This window comes from Tubulanus polymorphus, chromosome 7, assembly GCF_964204645.1.
Source record: "Tubulanus polymorphus chromosome 7, tnTubPoly1.2, whole genome shotgun sequence".
NCBI classification, from domain to species: Eukaryota; Metazoa; Nemertea; class Palaeonemertea; order Tubulaniformes; family Tubulanidae; genus Tubulanus; species Tubulanus polymorphus.
The window spans coordinates 10,043,017-10,058,135 of NC_134031.1; the positions used below are offsets into that span (position 1 = coordinate 10,043,017).

At 37.7% G+C, this 15,119-nt stretch overlaps 1 protein-coding gene across 2 annotated transcripts in view; it reads right to left on the reverse strand.

The window, feature by feature from the left end:
- Positions 1-1,891: 1,891 nt before the first annotated feature.
- Positions 1,892-15,119, reverse strand: part of LOC141909304 (kinesin-associated protein 3-like) — a 117,187-nt gene continuing 103,959 nt past the window's right edge. For both annotated transcript variants that reach the window (XM_074799709.1, XM_074799708.1), the window contains one exon: positions 1,892-2,995. In XM_074799709.1, coding sequence (XP_074655810.1) covers positions 2,761-2,995 — 235 coding nt within the window. In that variant the 3' untranslated portion in view covers positions 1,892-2,760. The remainder of the gene's footprint in view (positions 2,996-15,119) is intronic.

The window sequence follows — 15,119 nt, forward strand, 5'->3', positions numbered from 1 at the left end:
TCGAACAAGTATATTGTAAAAAGTTTTTTCTCCTAACCAAAAGTATTAAGTATTTCGTTCAATCGAACAGAATTGTTTTCATTCAAACATTCGGTCGAAAAAATTGTTTTTGCTCAACCAAATTTTTTTGCCAGGACAAAAAGTTTTTCATTTCAACAATTACATAGCTTTTCATTCGAACAAATTTTTTTGTCAGAATGAAGAAAGTTTTGGTTAAAAAAAAAGCGTATTGTTCAACCAAACTGAATTGTTTTCACTCGAACACGATTTTCTTGTCGGAACATTAAGTTTTTGGTCGAACAGTGTGTTTGGTCGTTTTGGAAATTTACTCGGTCTTGTATATTTTGGATTACTGTGTATGTCATTTGTCAGGACATTAAACAGAAGACGACCTAGGATACTACCTTGCGTGACTCCACTAGTTAGACCGACTTATTCCAAAATGAGGCGTTCTGTTGATTTCGGCTACAAGTTTTCGTTCAGAGATAACTGCTGAGCGAGCTATCATTGATACTGTTTCCTAATAGCCTTTTTAGTTAGTAATGGCTGATGTTGTGCCTTATCAAATGCTTTGTCGAAATCCACCGTTGAACAGGATTCTAAGACTGTGCAGAAAACCCGTTATCACTGCTTTGCAGCTATATTTGATATTTGTAATATGACTTTTAGATTTTAAATGTTCTTTATAATATCTTTTGTCGCTGAATGATTGATTACATGTATCACATTTGTATATTTCTTTTTCATTCTTCAATTCCACTAATTTAGTTTCTAATATATCATCTTTATATTTTAACTTTAATTTATTCTCTAAACGTGTTCTAGTTTGTCTTTATTTTTGGGATTTATCTATATTGATTTTACACGTTGGACAGAAGTACTTCTTATTTGCTTCCATTTTAATATCCAATTTTCTATTAAAATTGATTTTATATGTTATTTATATTCATATTTATGAATATTATAAGAGTAATAGGGAATAAGTTGTTTCACATCAAAGGTTGAACGGTCGGAAAATAAATTCGAGTGTGCGAGAATTTATTTTTCCACAGTTCGACCTTTGGTATGAAACAACTTACTCCCTATTACTCGCGCACACACGCAGCCCCTCGATCCCGGCCACTCTATATAAGGGTAATCCACGCACACATGCAGCCCCTCGATCCCGGCCACTCTATATAAGCGTAATCCACGCACACACGCAGCCCCTCGAACCCAGCCACTCTATATAAGATTGTAGACATTGTCGACGAGTAAAATCGGTCGACAATCGGGGTTGTAGAAATTGTCGACGAGTAAAATCAGTCGACAATCAGGATTGCAGACATTGTCGACGAGTAGAATCGGTCAACAATCAGGGTTGTAGACATTGTCGACGAGTAGAATCCGATGACAATCGGGGTTGTAGACATTGTCGACGAGTAGAATCGGACATCAATCGGGGTTGTAGACATTGTCGACGAGTAGAATCGGACGACAATCGGGTTTGTAGACATTGTCGACGAGTAGAATCGGACGACATATAGGATTGATAGATCTCTACTTTACCTGTTCTGGAGTTGAGCCGCACGTCCTATGGCGTAATGTCGTAAGATTCAATCAGTCCAATATTGACGGATTAATTCCAAATACCAGTCCAATGTGATAAGTCTCTGCTGGAACTATTTAATGCTATAATGGACTTGAGCCGTAAATTTATACTACAAACTCAGTGAGAAAGCAGATCATCCAATGATCATTTTCGGATATCGAGTTCAAATTGCATTCTAAATGAACTGATTTTTCTCAACGAAGAGCCCAGTGTTTTGTTTCGCCACCTGGTGAGTGCAGGTGTCCCATTGCTAAGAGTCCATAAAGTAGGAAGAAACTGTGTTTTAAAAATGTGGTTTTCTTCTTGTCACTTTATTGTAAATACTCAAATAATGTAATCATTATGGAAAAATAAACACTGCTGAATTCAATTGAAATATATGATAATAGATATGCCAGGGCCACGATTCATAAAAAAGATTTAATCATTTTAAGATAAACTGAATCATAAGCAGATCAAACAGTCTTGTGAAACTGCACACTGGTCATCCCTAAATTTAAATAAAGCAAGGATTTAAGATCAGCATAATGTCTGAGAAAGGGGACATGTACACTAGCACTGATGGAAAATCAGTGCACTAAAATATTGGTGTGAATACTTTAATTTACATATTTAAGACTTTATGTTATTGTGGATTTTACACAGAATGTAGCATTTACACTTTTGTAACCTGGTTTGGTTTGACCTAGCTCTTACAAAACCCTTTTATAAACAAAAAGGTCCTGTAAAGTAAGCGATGTTTATTCATTCTTTTTTCGGGTTGAAGGACTAATGTAGACGGTCCATCTGGTATGAACAAACTAATATAGATGCAACACTGTATGCTTATAAGCATGATAAGTAAAAACCTGACAAAATGAGTCAAACTCATCTAATTTGGATCAGTTGGTACTAAAGAATTCGATCAAGTTAAATACCAAATCTAACTTCATATTAAAAACATCAAAGTATATAGGTGGACTACAAGCAATATCCATATTAGATCAAAATCCGGAGAAAACTTTTCCGAGTTGAGCTGGTTCAATTGTACATGCTCGTATTTCGTGAACCGATTGGTTGCGATGAATCAACCTGGAAGTCACATGATGCAACAAAAACATGTTTATTCTATGATGCTGAGTATAGAAAGGAATAATCTATCGTTCTTAAGACAAATACATTTTAGACATTTAAGCTTGGTACTGATAATAGCCATATTCATCGTGACATCCATATTTATTTTCATCTGGTCTAGTACCATTTATGGTTGCAGAATAATTTCCGCTATTTGGTCGAGCGTAAGCACCGTACACTGCCTGTCCATATTCATCCATAGTCACAGGATCGATAGGATTTCCGTATTCCTCACCTTGCCGATCCATCGCAAACCCCATGTGATTCTCAGGTCGTTGGAATGGGTCGTATCTGCAATATAATGGTACACTGGTGGTAACTAAACTAGAATGTCGCTGAAGACGACTGATGCCCCCACATCAGGTGAAACACCTGAGTGTAAAATACACCCCGAGCGTATGTCGACCCGTTTATGAAGGCAGGTTTTGAAAAATACATAACGGCTTTTAATCACACATTCACGGTCTCAAGGGTAACCCATCCATGAAACCACTTACATGGTTTAATCCATTCTTACTTCCTTTTTGGACACATGCTTTGAGAGATGGATGCATATAATTCTGTAGGTACATTTTTATTAATTTTTCTCTTAATTTCTGAAATTTGTAGTTACTTAGGATATTTAGGATTTTTAATTTTGTAGGAACCGCTATATAGCCCTGATAAGAGAGTTGTCTGATTTGATATTGTTGATAATAAATCTCATTATATATGTCAATGAATTTTCATTTTATAAACCTCCTGGGGGTGAAGCATGTTTGGAAAAGCGTCCTTACAGTCATGATTACCAACCCATCTGACACGGCTACAAGCGGTATTTCCTTGCTTTCAGAAAGCCTGTCTCAAGCTCAAACCGAGAAAATACTCACTTTTCCAACGGCGCCTCAAGTTCTTGGGGCACATAGTATTTCATTAAGGATTTCGCAATTCATCAAGGATTTCGCCCACATGACAGCCCTGTTCAACCGTCTCACGAGGAAAAATGAACCATTTGTATGGACGCCCAAGCAACAAGCGTTTGATGAACTGACTGACCAGCTCCCCTATCCTGGCATTCCTAGATTTCTCCGAGGGCAGTGGAGAGTTCATCTTGGACTGTGATCCCTCTAACTGGGCTATCGGAGGGGTGCTGTCACAGTTCAAACAGGATGGTTCCGAGAGAGTGATACAGTAGCTGCACTCTGGTGAGAACTAGTGCGCCACAAGGCGAAATGTTGGGCTTGGTTGACATGATTGAGCACTTCCGCTACAACTTACTGGGCAGGAAATTTAAAGTTCGTACTGACCACACAGCACTCAAGTGGCTACAAACCTTAAACAAGAGCCCCAAGGGGCACTATGGCCAGCCTGTCAGCTTTTCATAAAATGGCAAATGATGCATTCTGTAGGTTAAATTTGTCCAAATACACTCCCAGCTCAGACACGTCAATCCCAGGATTAACAGAATAACAAGACGGTTTCAACGAAACTCAGAAAACTCAAACAACAAACAACAAATAAAATTCATGGCATCTAGTATGATGAAAAATACCGAACTGGGTCAAGTTTCTGTGCAATGCAGAAAGGATTGTACCATGAACAGACTGCTGCGGCCAAAGCTGCGGCAATAATATACAGTAGACTCCGCATACCTCGGAGTCATACACCTCGGAATATTGCATAGCTCAGAACAAATCTGAAATATTTTTCTTAATGCAATTATTTCTCAAATGAAAATCTCCGAGTAGCTCGGAGTTGCATACATCGGAATATCGCATACCTCAGAATGATTTTTTTAATAAATTGAGTCCTAAAATCGTGTACCTCGGAAATTCTGAACATCCTCCCGACAATATCTTTTTCAAAAATGCATCCCTAGCCTACTGCATTGTATTATTTTTCCTTAAAGGGGCTGTTGCAAGAATGCATATAATCAGCAGATAATCATAAAAATTGGAAGCGTGCCAGTCGCGCTAGTTCTCGGCTGTCTTAAATACGAAAAGCCAATTGAATGGATGTAGACGGAGCTATAGACTTGTCACTGCACATCAAACCCACATGTTTTTAAATTCTCTCAACTGGAAAGGAGGGGCTTTACTTGGTGTACTACAGTACGATGTTTTGATTGAAAAGATGACAAGTCAAATCTCCCGGGGGATATGAGGTTTTGATTGAAATAACAATAAAAGCCTGTCAGATATGGTACATATACAATGTTTAATTCAACATAGATTAGTATAAGAAGGATAATTTAAGCACACATGTCAGCAACAATTTTTTTATGACAAAATTAGTGGATCTTATATACCTCGGAAATCGCATACCTCAGAAAAAATTATTAAAAAAGAAAGAATAAAAATTATAATAAATTTTAAAAAAAATTTTATCATAAAAAAGAAAGAATTCCGAGGTAAGCGGAGTCTACTGTACTGAATGATGTTTTTTTTCTTTGAATACCATGTTTTTGAAGATGATTAAGCAAGTTTGCCGCGACAACCCGTCCAAAAACGGTATTTGGCCGCAGCAATCAAAACTTGCTTCCAATGCGCCTGATGAAAGAGAAATTGATATGTGAAAATTTTGTAATATAGACCAACTGAAACTTATTATATAATACTGGTTTTTATTGATGTGTAACATATTACCTTATCAATTGAGAATATGTAGTCCCACTGTTGTTGAAGGAATATTTCTACTGTTACATGGAAATTGGTCATGGTGATGGTGAATAGTTTTTTGAACCTTGTATAACCTTATGTTTTATGTATCTGTTTTTGTCAGTCGAGAATAAAACGTCAAAGTAGATAGACATCCGTTGTTTTGCGTTCTTCCTTGGTAGCTGCGTTACATTATTTACTCTGTAACAACTACATGGTTGAATGCTTTTGAGGACTAAGTCTTGGTGCTACATGAATTGACGTGGTTTGCTCAGTCTGTTCTGGTGAATTTGAAACTCGTTTGAATTGTGAACTTTTATGATGGCTGAAGAAAGGACCATTGAAAAACATACTGGTGAAAACTGGTCTACGTGGAGCTTTCAGACTCGGCACATACTATGTTCATGTTAGTATGTTGATGGGTCGGAAAAATTGGCAGACGACGCTAATGACCGTACGAAGAATGAATTTGAATTGAAAAAGGCGAAAGCGATTGGTTTAATTGTAATGTCAATTGCGCCATCGCAGATTTGTTTGAATACTTCCACGGAGTTACCCGAAGTAGCATGGAAATTACTCGAAGAACATTTCCAGAACGACTCCCTTAACAATAGAATTTATCTGAAGAAAAAATACTCCAGAATGTAGATGAAGGAAGGGACGTCAGTCGAAGAGCATTTCAAAGAAATGAAACAGCTAACGGATAGACTAGCAGCTATGAACAGTCCAATTGACAAGGAAGATGAAGTTGTGACTATCCTCGGTAGCTTGCCCAGGAGTTATGCAACATTGGTGACGGCTCTAGAAGCGCGAAATGATCTGCTGAAATGGTCGGCTGTGCAGCAAGCCCTCATCCTTTCTCTCTAAAGTGCTCGAGAGAGTTGTTGCTGCACGATTAACAGCATACATGGATGCAAACGGTCTACACGATTCGCTTCAGTCTGCATACAAACCAGGTCATAGTACTGAAAGGGCTCTTTTAAAAGTGCAAAGTGACTTACGCTCCATGGTTGACAAGCATGGCGTGGCCGTCCTTATCCTGCTTGACTTAAGCGTGGCATTCGACACTGTCGATCATTCCATTCTTATCAAACGGCTACAGATCGTTTAAGGTGTGACAGGTACTGCCTTAAAGTGGTTCCAGTCATACCTGTCTAACCGCAGTGTGTTGATTTAAATGGCCATCATTCTGAATCTAAAGTACTCGAGTGTGGCATGCCCCAAGGGTTAGTACTCGGCCCTTTACTGTTTCTTGTGTACATTCTTCCTCTAGCCCCTGTGTATTTGCATGATCTGCTCATTCGATATCTACCGACACGTTCACTTAGATCCAGTTCTTGCAATCTTCTAACCATCTTAAAACCTTTGGTGGACGTAGCTCCAACTCAGTGGAACTTTCTCGACGCAAATATACGGAATATAACTGAAATCAACACTTTCAAACAGAGAGTAAAAACATTTGCTTTTCTGCAAAGCCTAAGCTCTGTGAATTCAGCACCACTACCTTACAAAGCGCTGGTGAACATTATTATTAGTGAAACAGGCGCTATATAAATGTGACATTATTATTATTATTATCCATGAGCAGATGAAGCTGAGAGAAAACGACGAGACGCCAGCTATCAGCAGGGCCTCAGCGCTAGTGGGAGCAGAAAATAAATATTGCCGCAAGCATCCAGGGAAGCAAAACTAAACCTGAACAACAAATGAAAAGTCGCGAATGGCTGATTGATTCAGGCACATCACTGGAATAAAAATGTCTTATTGGACTATATAGAATTCAATGAACCACAGTGAGTGGGTCTTGGCGATGGACAACCGATATGTGCCGAGGTCATAGAAGAGTTAAGTTGACGACCCTCTTGGAAAATGGAGCCAGTGGGAGCGAGGTCAGGAGATATGATCTCCATGTTCCAGACTTTACCTGTAATCTATTTTCTGTGCGAGCAGTGATAAACAAAGGTTTTTTTATCTTAAAATAGGGATTGTCCCCGTTATTCATTTATTAGGCTGGGAAATTTCGTTTGATTTTTCGATTGAGTGTCCCTTACAGACCCACCACACCTGCCGGGAGTAAAACGGGGGGTTTGATTTTGAAATCAGAAATCGAAGTGCAGATATAGTTGTGTGATCGGCAGTCGAGTTAACAGAATTTTCTTAAAATCGAAGTACATAATTGGAAATTCAGTTCCGGTTCATCCAAACAATCTTCCATTCAGTCTGACCTGGCAAGCGACTGATTGGGATGAATTTTTCTGGCTGCCTAATTTAATACATCGAGATTCTGTAAATAGCTATAATACAAGGTTGAAGATCATTTTGTCCATTTTAATAATTTTTTGGTCGTTTTCTACATGTAAAGTCTGATTTATTGTAGTTTTTTCTCGGGTAGATGTTGATGTAGAAGTCCTTTAAATTGATGATCCTGCGTGTTGACTAGATAAGAAGAAAGCACATTTCGAAACGCAAATTTTCTAGATGAGAGTATGGCCCTGGGGTATCCGAAGTGTAGTTGTATGACATCAACGGTGCAGCTCCGATGAGGATGGGTTTCTCCCTCAAGGGGTGCGAAGTTGGTACTTCGCATTTGGTGCTGAATTTGCCTAAAAGTAAAAGTTATACACTGGGAGCAGTTTTGTGTTTCTAATATACAGTGCATAGTTAGGTCCGTGAATATATCGCAATCAAACAGACAGTGCTATGCGCATTGTTAGACCGTCAGTAAGAAAGCGGCACAGACACGTGAATATTGAATACATGTTTGTAATCTTACATATATAGTCTTGATCGGGTTTTATTTACATTGTCACGATATAGGTTTTTGGTAGTTTTTAATGAGACTGATGTCAAGAGGCAACTTTCCAGTCACCATTGCGCGTAGATAGACTGAGCTTGCTATCCTAAGGCCAAAAACGTTGCAGCGTTCCAGCTATCGCGGCAATGAGACTGAGTTTACAGTCAAAACATCAGAAACAGTAAACTAATGCGTATGTGATGATATAGAGCAAAAGTGGTCAGACAGTTCTATGCGTATTGATAGACCGTCATCCCTGTTCGATCTAAAGCAGAACATACCTCAAGTGTCAAAGTCGGGATATGTAGGTGAAAGTAATAAGAAATGGCGTTGAGTTTAATTAATAGACTACGCTAATGGTGTCGAATGTGATTCTGTTTACTACGTTCAGTCCGCTTGTGTCCCGGTGAATAAGTATATTGTTAAGACTCCAAATATGAATGTTTTGTTGAAGCATGATTTCTTGGTTTAGGTGATCTTTTAGTGAGTTTTTGAAATAAATTATAGTGTTGATGCGGCCAGAGCCTTGTTCTAGATTAAAATGATTTCTGTACAAAATGGATTGTGCGAGAAACAAAAGGTAGTTCGCGAGTGTGCGTTTGAAAAAATCTCTCTATTGTTTTAGTAATTCCTGTGTAGACAATGTTTTGAGTGATATTTATAGGTGTGTTTAGTATGAGTTGAAAGATTTGTTGTATAGATGAATATAATTGCTGTGCTTCTGTGCATGAGTATACTACATGGTCATTTGTTGCCGCGTATCCACAAATTTATTTTCCAAAGTACTAGTTTCAAAGCTGTTACACGAGTATTATGTAGTAATTTCCAATGAATATCACTAAATCTTCTATCAATATGTTTATTATTAACCTCATTCCAAATTTCCGGCCGGTTCAGATCAGTATTTAACATTTCGTTAATTTTGGTTTGCCCTATCGGTGTGATTTGATGGAGATTTTTTAATAATAGAATTCCATAAATTTGAGATGATAAAAGTTTTCCAATAGTACACTCTACATTACCAAATTGCACATAGATTATTGGTAATTTATCAGGATCTAAATTTTGGTCCGATAGAATTAGTTTCCAATGTTGCAGTATCGCATTGTATATACATGTGTGTTTAAATTTATTTGTTAATGGAGTTTCGTTAAATGCTTTGTAGTTGCCACGATTATCGAATAAATGTCATAGATTGATTATACCGTGATGTATGTATTCTTCGAAATTGGTTTTCTTGTTGAGCTTAATTTTTGGGTTGCCAAAATAGGTTTTTGCAGAATTTCAGTAATGGTCTCAGTTGTAACTAGATGTTGTTGAAAAACTGTCCATGATTTTATTAAACGTGTGTAGTAGTCATTTGTAATGACTTTTTTGGGTATTTCATTGCGAATGATGTTTGAAATATTCAAGCCTGGGCCTAGATATTTTTGCAGATTGTAGTTGATAAGTGGTTTCCAGTGTGTTGGTTTTAGAGCGTGGTTTATTATTGTCTTAATTGCCTGTGTTTGTTGTCTGTATTTAGACCTCCGTGTTCGATTTTTTAATGTATTAAGTCTTTACTGAGAAATGCGTTATTGGAAATTGATGATTTTTGGTTCAAAGATGCAATATATTTATCTGGAATTGGAAAAATCTCAGAAGTGTACCATAATAAAGGTAGTATAAAAGAGTTTATGACAACGTTTTTGGCATGTAAAGATAATTTAGTTTGGGGCCAAAGATTTATAATATTTTGAATTTTATTTATTTTCGGATTCCAGTCTATATCATCAGTGTTCTCATTTCTGAAACGAATTCCATAAATTTTCATTGATTTCTTCCAATTTAAGTCCAAAGGTTTATCGTTTCTAGCTTTCCAAGATCCTAACCACATACACTCAGTTTTATCTTTATTAATTTTTGCACCCGATGTAAAGACTTGGTTCAACGATTCTAAGTCGGTTAGACATAGCGTGGTGTCATCTGCGTATTGTTTGATTTTAATTTCTGTGTCGTCTGGTAATTTCACTCCTTTAATGTTGTTGTTTTCGCGTATTTTGATTGCTAATGGTTCCTATTATGTAGAGTATTGTGCTCATGAGACACCCCTGTCTTACGCCTCTTTCTAAAGTGAATGGTTTAGTTAAGAAGCCATTACTTTTAATTCTGGATTTTGGATTTGAGTAGCAAGTTTTGATATACCGAATTAGATTTTCTCCAAAGCCGAAAGATTCTAAAGTTTTAAACATAAATTGCCAGTCAACGCGATCAAAAGCTTTCATTTGGTCAATGGTTACTAAAAATGCTTCTAAATTATCATCATTAACGTAATCAATTAAGTCTCCAATTATATGGCCATTGTCTTGGATTCGATGTCCCTTTACGCTACATGTCTGATCTGGGTGTATTATGTCTGTTAGACAGATAATTAATCTGTTAGCGAGAACTTTTGTGAATATTTTGTAATCTACGTATACACAGTAACGAGATTGGTCTCCAATTTTTCAAAAACTGTTTTGTCATTCTTCTTATGAATTAATGATATAATACCGGTTTGCATTGATTTCGAAAGCCTATTTTCTTGTATACACGCAGTCACTACTTGTAGGAAGTCATTTTGGAGAGTATGCAAAAATATTCTATAAAATTCAATAGATAGTCCGTCTATACCCGGAGATTATTTTGAAAAGATTTCAATGAGTTTGTTAACTCTTCAATATCGATTTCAGATTCATGTTTAAGTTTCTTTTGGATAGAGATTTGAGGTAAATTATTCAGGAATAGATTTTGAGTTTCTAAGTCAGTCACTTCTTTTCTATATAAATCTTTATAGAATCTGAGTTGAATTTTTTCAATTTCGTTCTGGCCAGTTTTAATTTCGCCTAAACGGTTTTTGAGTCCTGATGTGATTCGCTTTAGCGCGTTGTTTTTCATAATTTGCAAAGAAGGTACTTGTTTTCTCTCCGAATTCTCTCCACTCAATTTTAGATCTAATCATCGCACTTTTTGCTTTTTCAATTTCAAAGTCACGAATACGCTTGGTAAGATGTTCAATTTGATTTTGGTTAGCATATATGCCCAAATCAGAAAGTTTTTCGAGGATAAATAATTCAGATTCTAAAGTTTTCCTAAGATTGTTTTTAATTTTTTGGAGTTGTGAAGCAAATTTTATGGATCTGTTTTTATTTGAATTTTAACCTCTTCCCACCACTCAATGATTGAGTCATAGAACTGTTTGTGATTTTGCCATTGTGTCCAAAAGTCTGTTATCATAGTGATGTAGTTAGGGTTTTTAAGTAGTTCTTTGTTGAGATGCCAGTATCCTTTGCCTGTTAATTCAATGATTTTGTGATTGGAATGAATAGAGTTGATATGTTTCACGTGCTCTACATAGAATCGGTCTATTCTTGTCTTAGTGACATTATTGTTTCGTTTTGCTGGAGAAAGCTGGTGTTTGCATTTTTAGATCTATAGGCATCTGCTAATCTGTATTATTGACATAAATTTGCTAATTGTTCTGAACCACTTCGAATTGACGAATTGATGGATATTGAATCTTGATCTATGGGACTTTCTATACAATATAAGTCACCAGCTATAATCATATGCTCATTAGGGTAGACGTGAAGATAATTACTGATACTGTTTATGAAAACTTTCCTATCACGTTCTTTATTCGGAGCATAAATATTAACGATATTGTAAATTTTGCCAGACAAAATACTTTTCAAAGATATTAGTCTGCCTTGTCTATCTATAGATATATCCAAAATTGAAATATCTAAAGATTTTCTAATGCAAATTGTAACTCCACATTTTCTTTCATTTGTAAAGTTTGATATCATTTCTAAATTCTTCATGAAGGGTTTAAATATTTTTTGAATTTCGTAATCGTTAGTTAATTGAGTTTCTTGTAATAGAATAATGTCATGGTTTTTGAGCTTCTCAAAGGTGTTAATAGTTCGAGAGTTTGAGTAAGCTAAGCCATTACAATTTAGAGATAAAAATCTAATATTTCCTAAGGTATTCGCCATTTTTGTTTCATTTCTACCTACATGATAAGAGGAACGCATATATCACCTAAAGTGGCTTTCTTGTTTTTCGGTTTTTCCGTTCTTCGATTAAGTTTTTTTCTTGGATCGATCCGTCGATGTGAATCTTGATCTCGCCGATCTCTTTTCCTCTGCAGTTTTGGCGACAGGAGCAACCTCATCTTCATCCCGATCATCTGTCTCAGGATCTTCGGTTTCTGTTGATATCTGTGTCTGTTCGGGGGATCTTTCATTTTTATCCGGTGAAGACGTAGTGAGTTTGTGTGACTTCTTTGGAGTCTGTGGCGATTCTGTTGGAGGTGGCCTTTTTCGGGATTGTTCAGTCGTCTTAATATTCTCTGCTTTTGCTGGCGTTGGGTTGCATTTTTTTGCGTGCTGTTGTGCCAAACTTATGATAAATTTGGCGGCAGCGATCTGGTGTATGAATCGGATGTGAGCACGAAACATGGCATTCAACCCATGTGTGGTTGAAACCTCCACATATAGCGCAATGTTCTGGTTGGCCATTGTGATACACACGAATGAGTAACAAGCCATACTCTTTGTGTTCCAGAGTCGTGTTCCTCGGAATTGGTGAAGTTATAGCCACCTCTAAAACACGTTTCTCACCATTTTTGAAGTTCGTTAGTATATTTCCATACGGTTTTATCATCTTGTCGATTACTCCATGGGGGCATACTGCTAGAACTCCTTCCACTCCAACAATCTTTGGAGTTTCCAGAGCAGAACGAAAGCTTAACGTAGCCCCTCGGAAAATGATCTTGTGAGTTTTCAGAATCTCATATTTTTCGGCGGAACCACAAAAAACTCCCACGTTGTAGGAATTAAAGTTGATGATTTTTTCTACGCATTCTCGCGCGGTAACGTCATTGGACAGAATCTCGCAAATCTGTGTCATTTGGAGTTTGCTGTACTGTATCTTTGGAATCAGTAAAAAGTTACATAATCCTTTCGCCATCGTGCTGTTGTCTATGAAAGCCTTTGCGTGTTAAATATCCATCGTAGATTGTATGGCACGAGCCGAAAATATAGGAGCGAGCCGAAAGTACTTCTGTACTGTAGCGCAGTCACCGTAGGTGGTTTTACTGTTGAGTTCAAGAGCACAAAGTGTCATCTTCAGGATAAAATGGGGCATGTGAAAGCTATCGGTTTACTGTCTGATAAACTGTTTGAACTGCTGTGTGTTACTGCTGATGTTTCGGTTAACGGTCTAAATAATGAGATGGACAGGGATGAAAACGGCCCATACTGAAAAAGTCGGAAAATATTTTCAAAAAAAAAGAATTTTGTTGGGGAACAAAAATCAGTAACTTTTAGCCAAAAAACTTACTTCCTTTTGGTCAAAATGTTAATAGTTTGGGCCTGAATTAGAGCCGCTTTTTGAATGAGACACCATATTGGTTTCTCCGACTCCACAGTTGTGCTAACAACTGCCGAAAACCGTCTTAAGGAGCACTCCTAACTACGGAGTGCTTCGATGTGACGCCCGTGATTTAGGTGATTAAAGCGATTGAGGTGATTTACACTGCTCTCGGGAATAAAGAAAATGTTAGAAAAGGTCGGAAATCCGTCTATGGTCGGAAGATTTGCATCCCTGGATGGAACTGAGGCATCAGAGACTCGCCCATATCAACCCCAACTACTCATGCGTGTTGCGAAAGACAGTCTTGTGAAAGAGTTTTGTCACATTCACAGATGATTACAGTCGATGTTCACTAGTGTATTTCATGCAAGAAAAGTCGGGGAGTTCGAAAGATTCAAAGAGTTTGAAGCGGCCATGTGTAATGAGAGCGGAAATCGCATAGGCACCCTGAGATCCGATACCGGTGGGGAATATATCTCGAGCAAGTTTTTGAGGTACTTGAAAGAGAAGGGTATACGTCACGACACCCTCTTTGCCATATTCTCCAGAGCAAAATGGTGTTGCTGAAAGGTTGAATCGTTCTGTATGCGAAAAAGCGTGCTCAATAGTCGCTCATGCAGGATTGCCTAAATCATATTAGGCTGAAGCAATCGCCACTGCTGTGTATGTGAAAAATTGACTACCGACTAGAACTCTAAATGGGAATGTAACCCCACATGAACTCTGGTATGAACGAAGACCAGATCTTAGTCACGTGAAAGTGTTTAGGTATACCCCGTATGCTATGATTCCCGATAAAAATCATAAAAAGCTAGATGATAAGGTCGTCACGATACGATCATGAATCAAAAGGCTACTGCCTGATCAATGATAAAACACGAATGGTTTACAAACGTCCTGATGTGGCCTTCAACGAGTACGACTTCGGACACTATGAGTCTGAACAGGACTTAAACAAAGATACTGTAATAATTGATGGGGAGAGTAATGTTGAACAGTCACGTGATCAATCACCACCGACTGAACTCAGAAGAAGCGACAGACCTAGAAAAATCTTAGTTCCAAAAATTGTAATATTTCCGTCGAGTACTGTACCCTTTCCTATGGTTTTTGCTAGACTAGCCTAGCACAAGGATGGTGGGAAAGGTAGATAGAAAAACCACCGCTCAAACGCAAGGTAAGAGGGAAGCACTCACCCAAGCACGGAATGGAGCACTGTAGCACAGGAGAGACCGGTTGGCCACAGTGAGTCCGTCCAGCTCAGGGGCCCCCTCGAATTTTGCAAAATTAATACTTGCAAACATGAGCTCAAACTATGTACATGGATACACCCCTTGTGATCCTGATAATGCAAACATAAAAATTATACGCTAAAGAGTCCGATCTGAAAGAACGGACACCTTGAGCCTTAACAACAGGACGGAGTGATGCTAATGAGCCTAACTGGCCTGAAACATTCCGTAAACAAGAGCCCCAAGGGGCAACTATGGCCAGCCTGTCAGCTTTTCATAAAATGGAAAATGATGATGCACTCTGTGGGTTAAATTTGTCAAAATACACTCCCAGCTCAGAGTCAATACCTAATAAT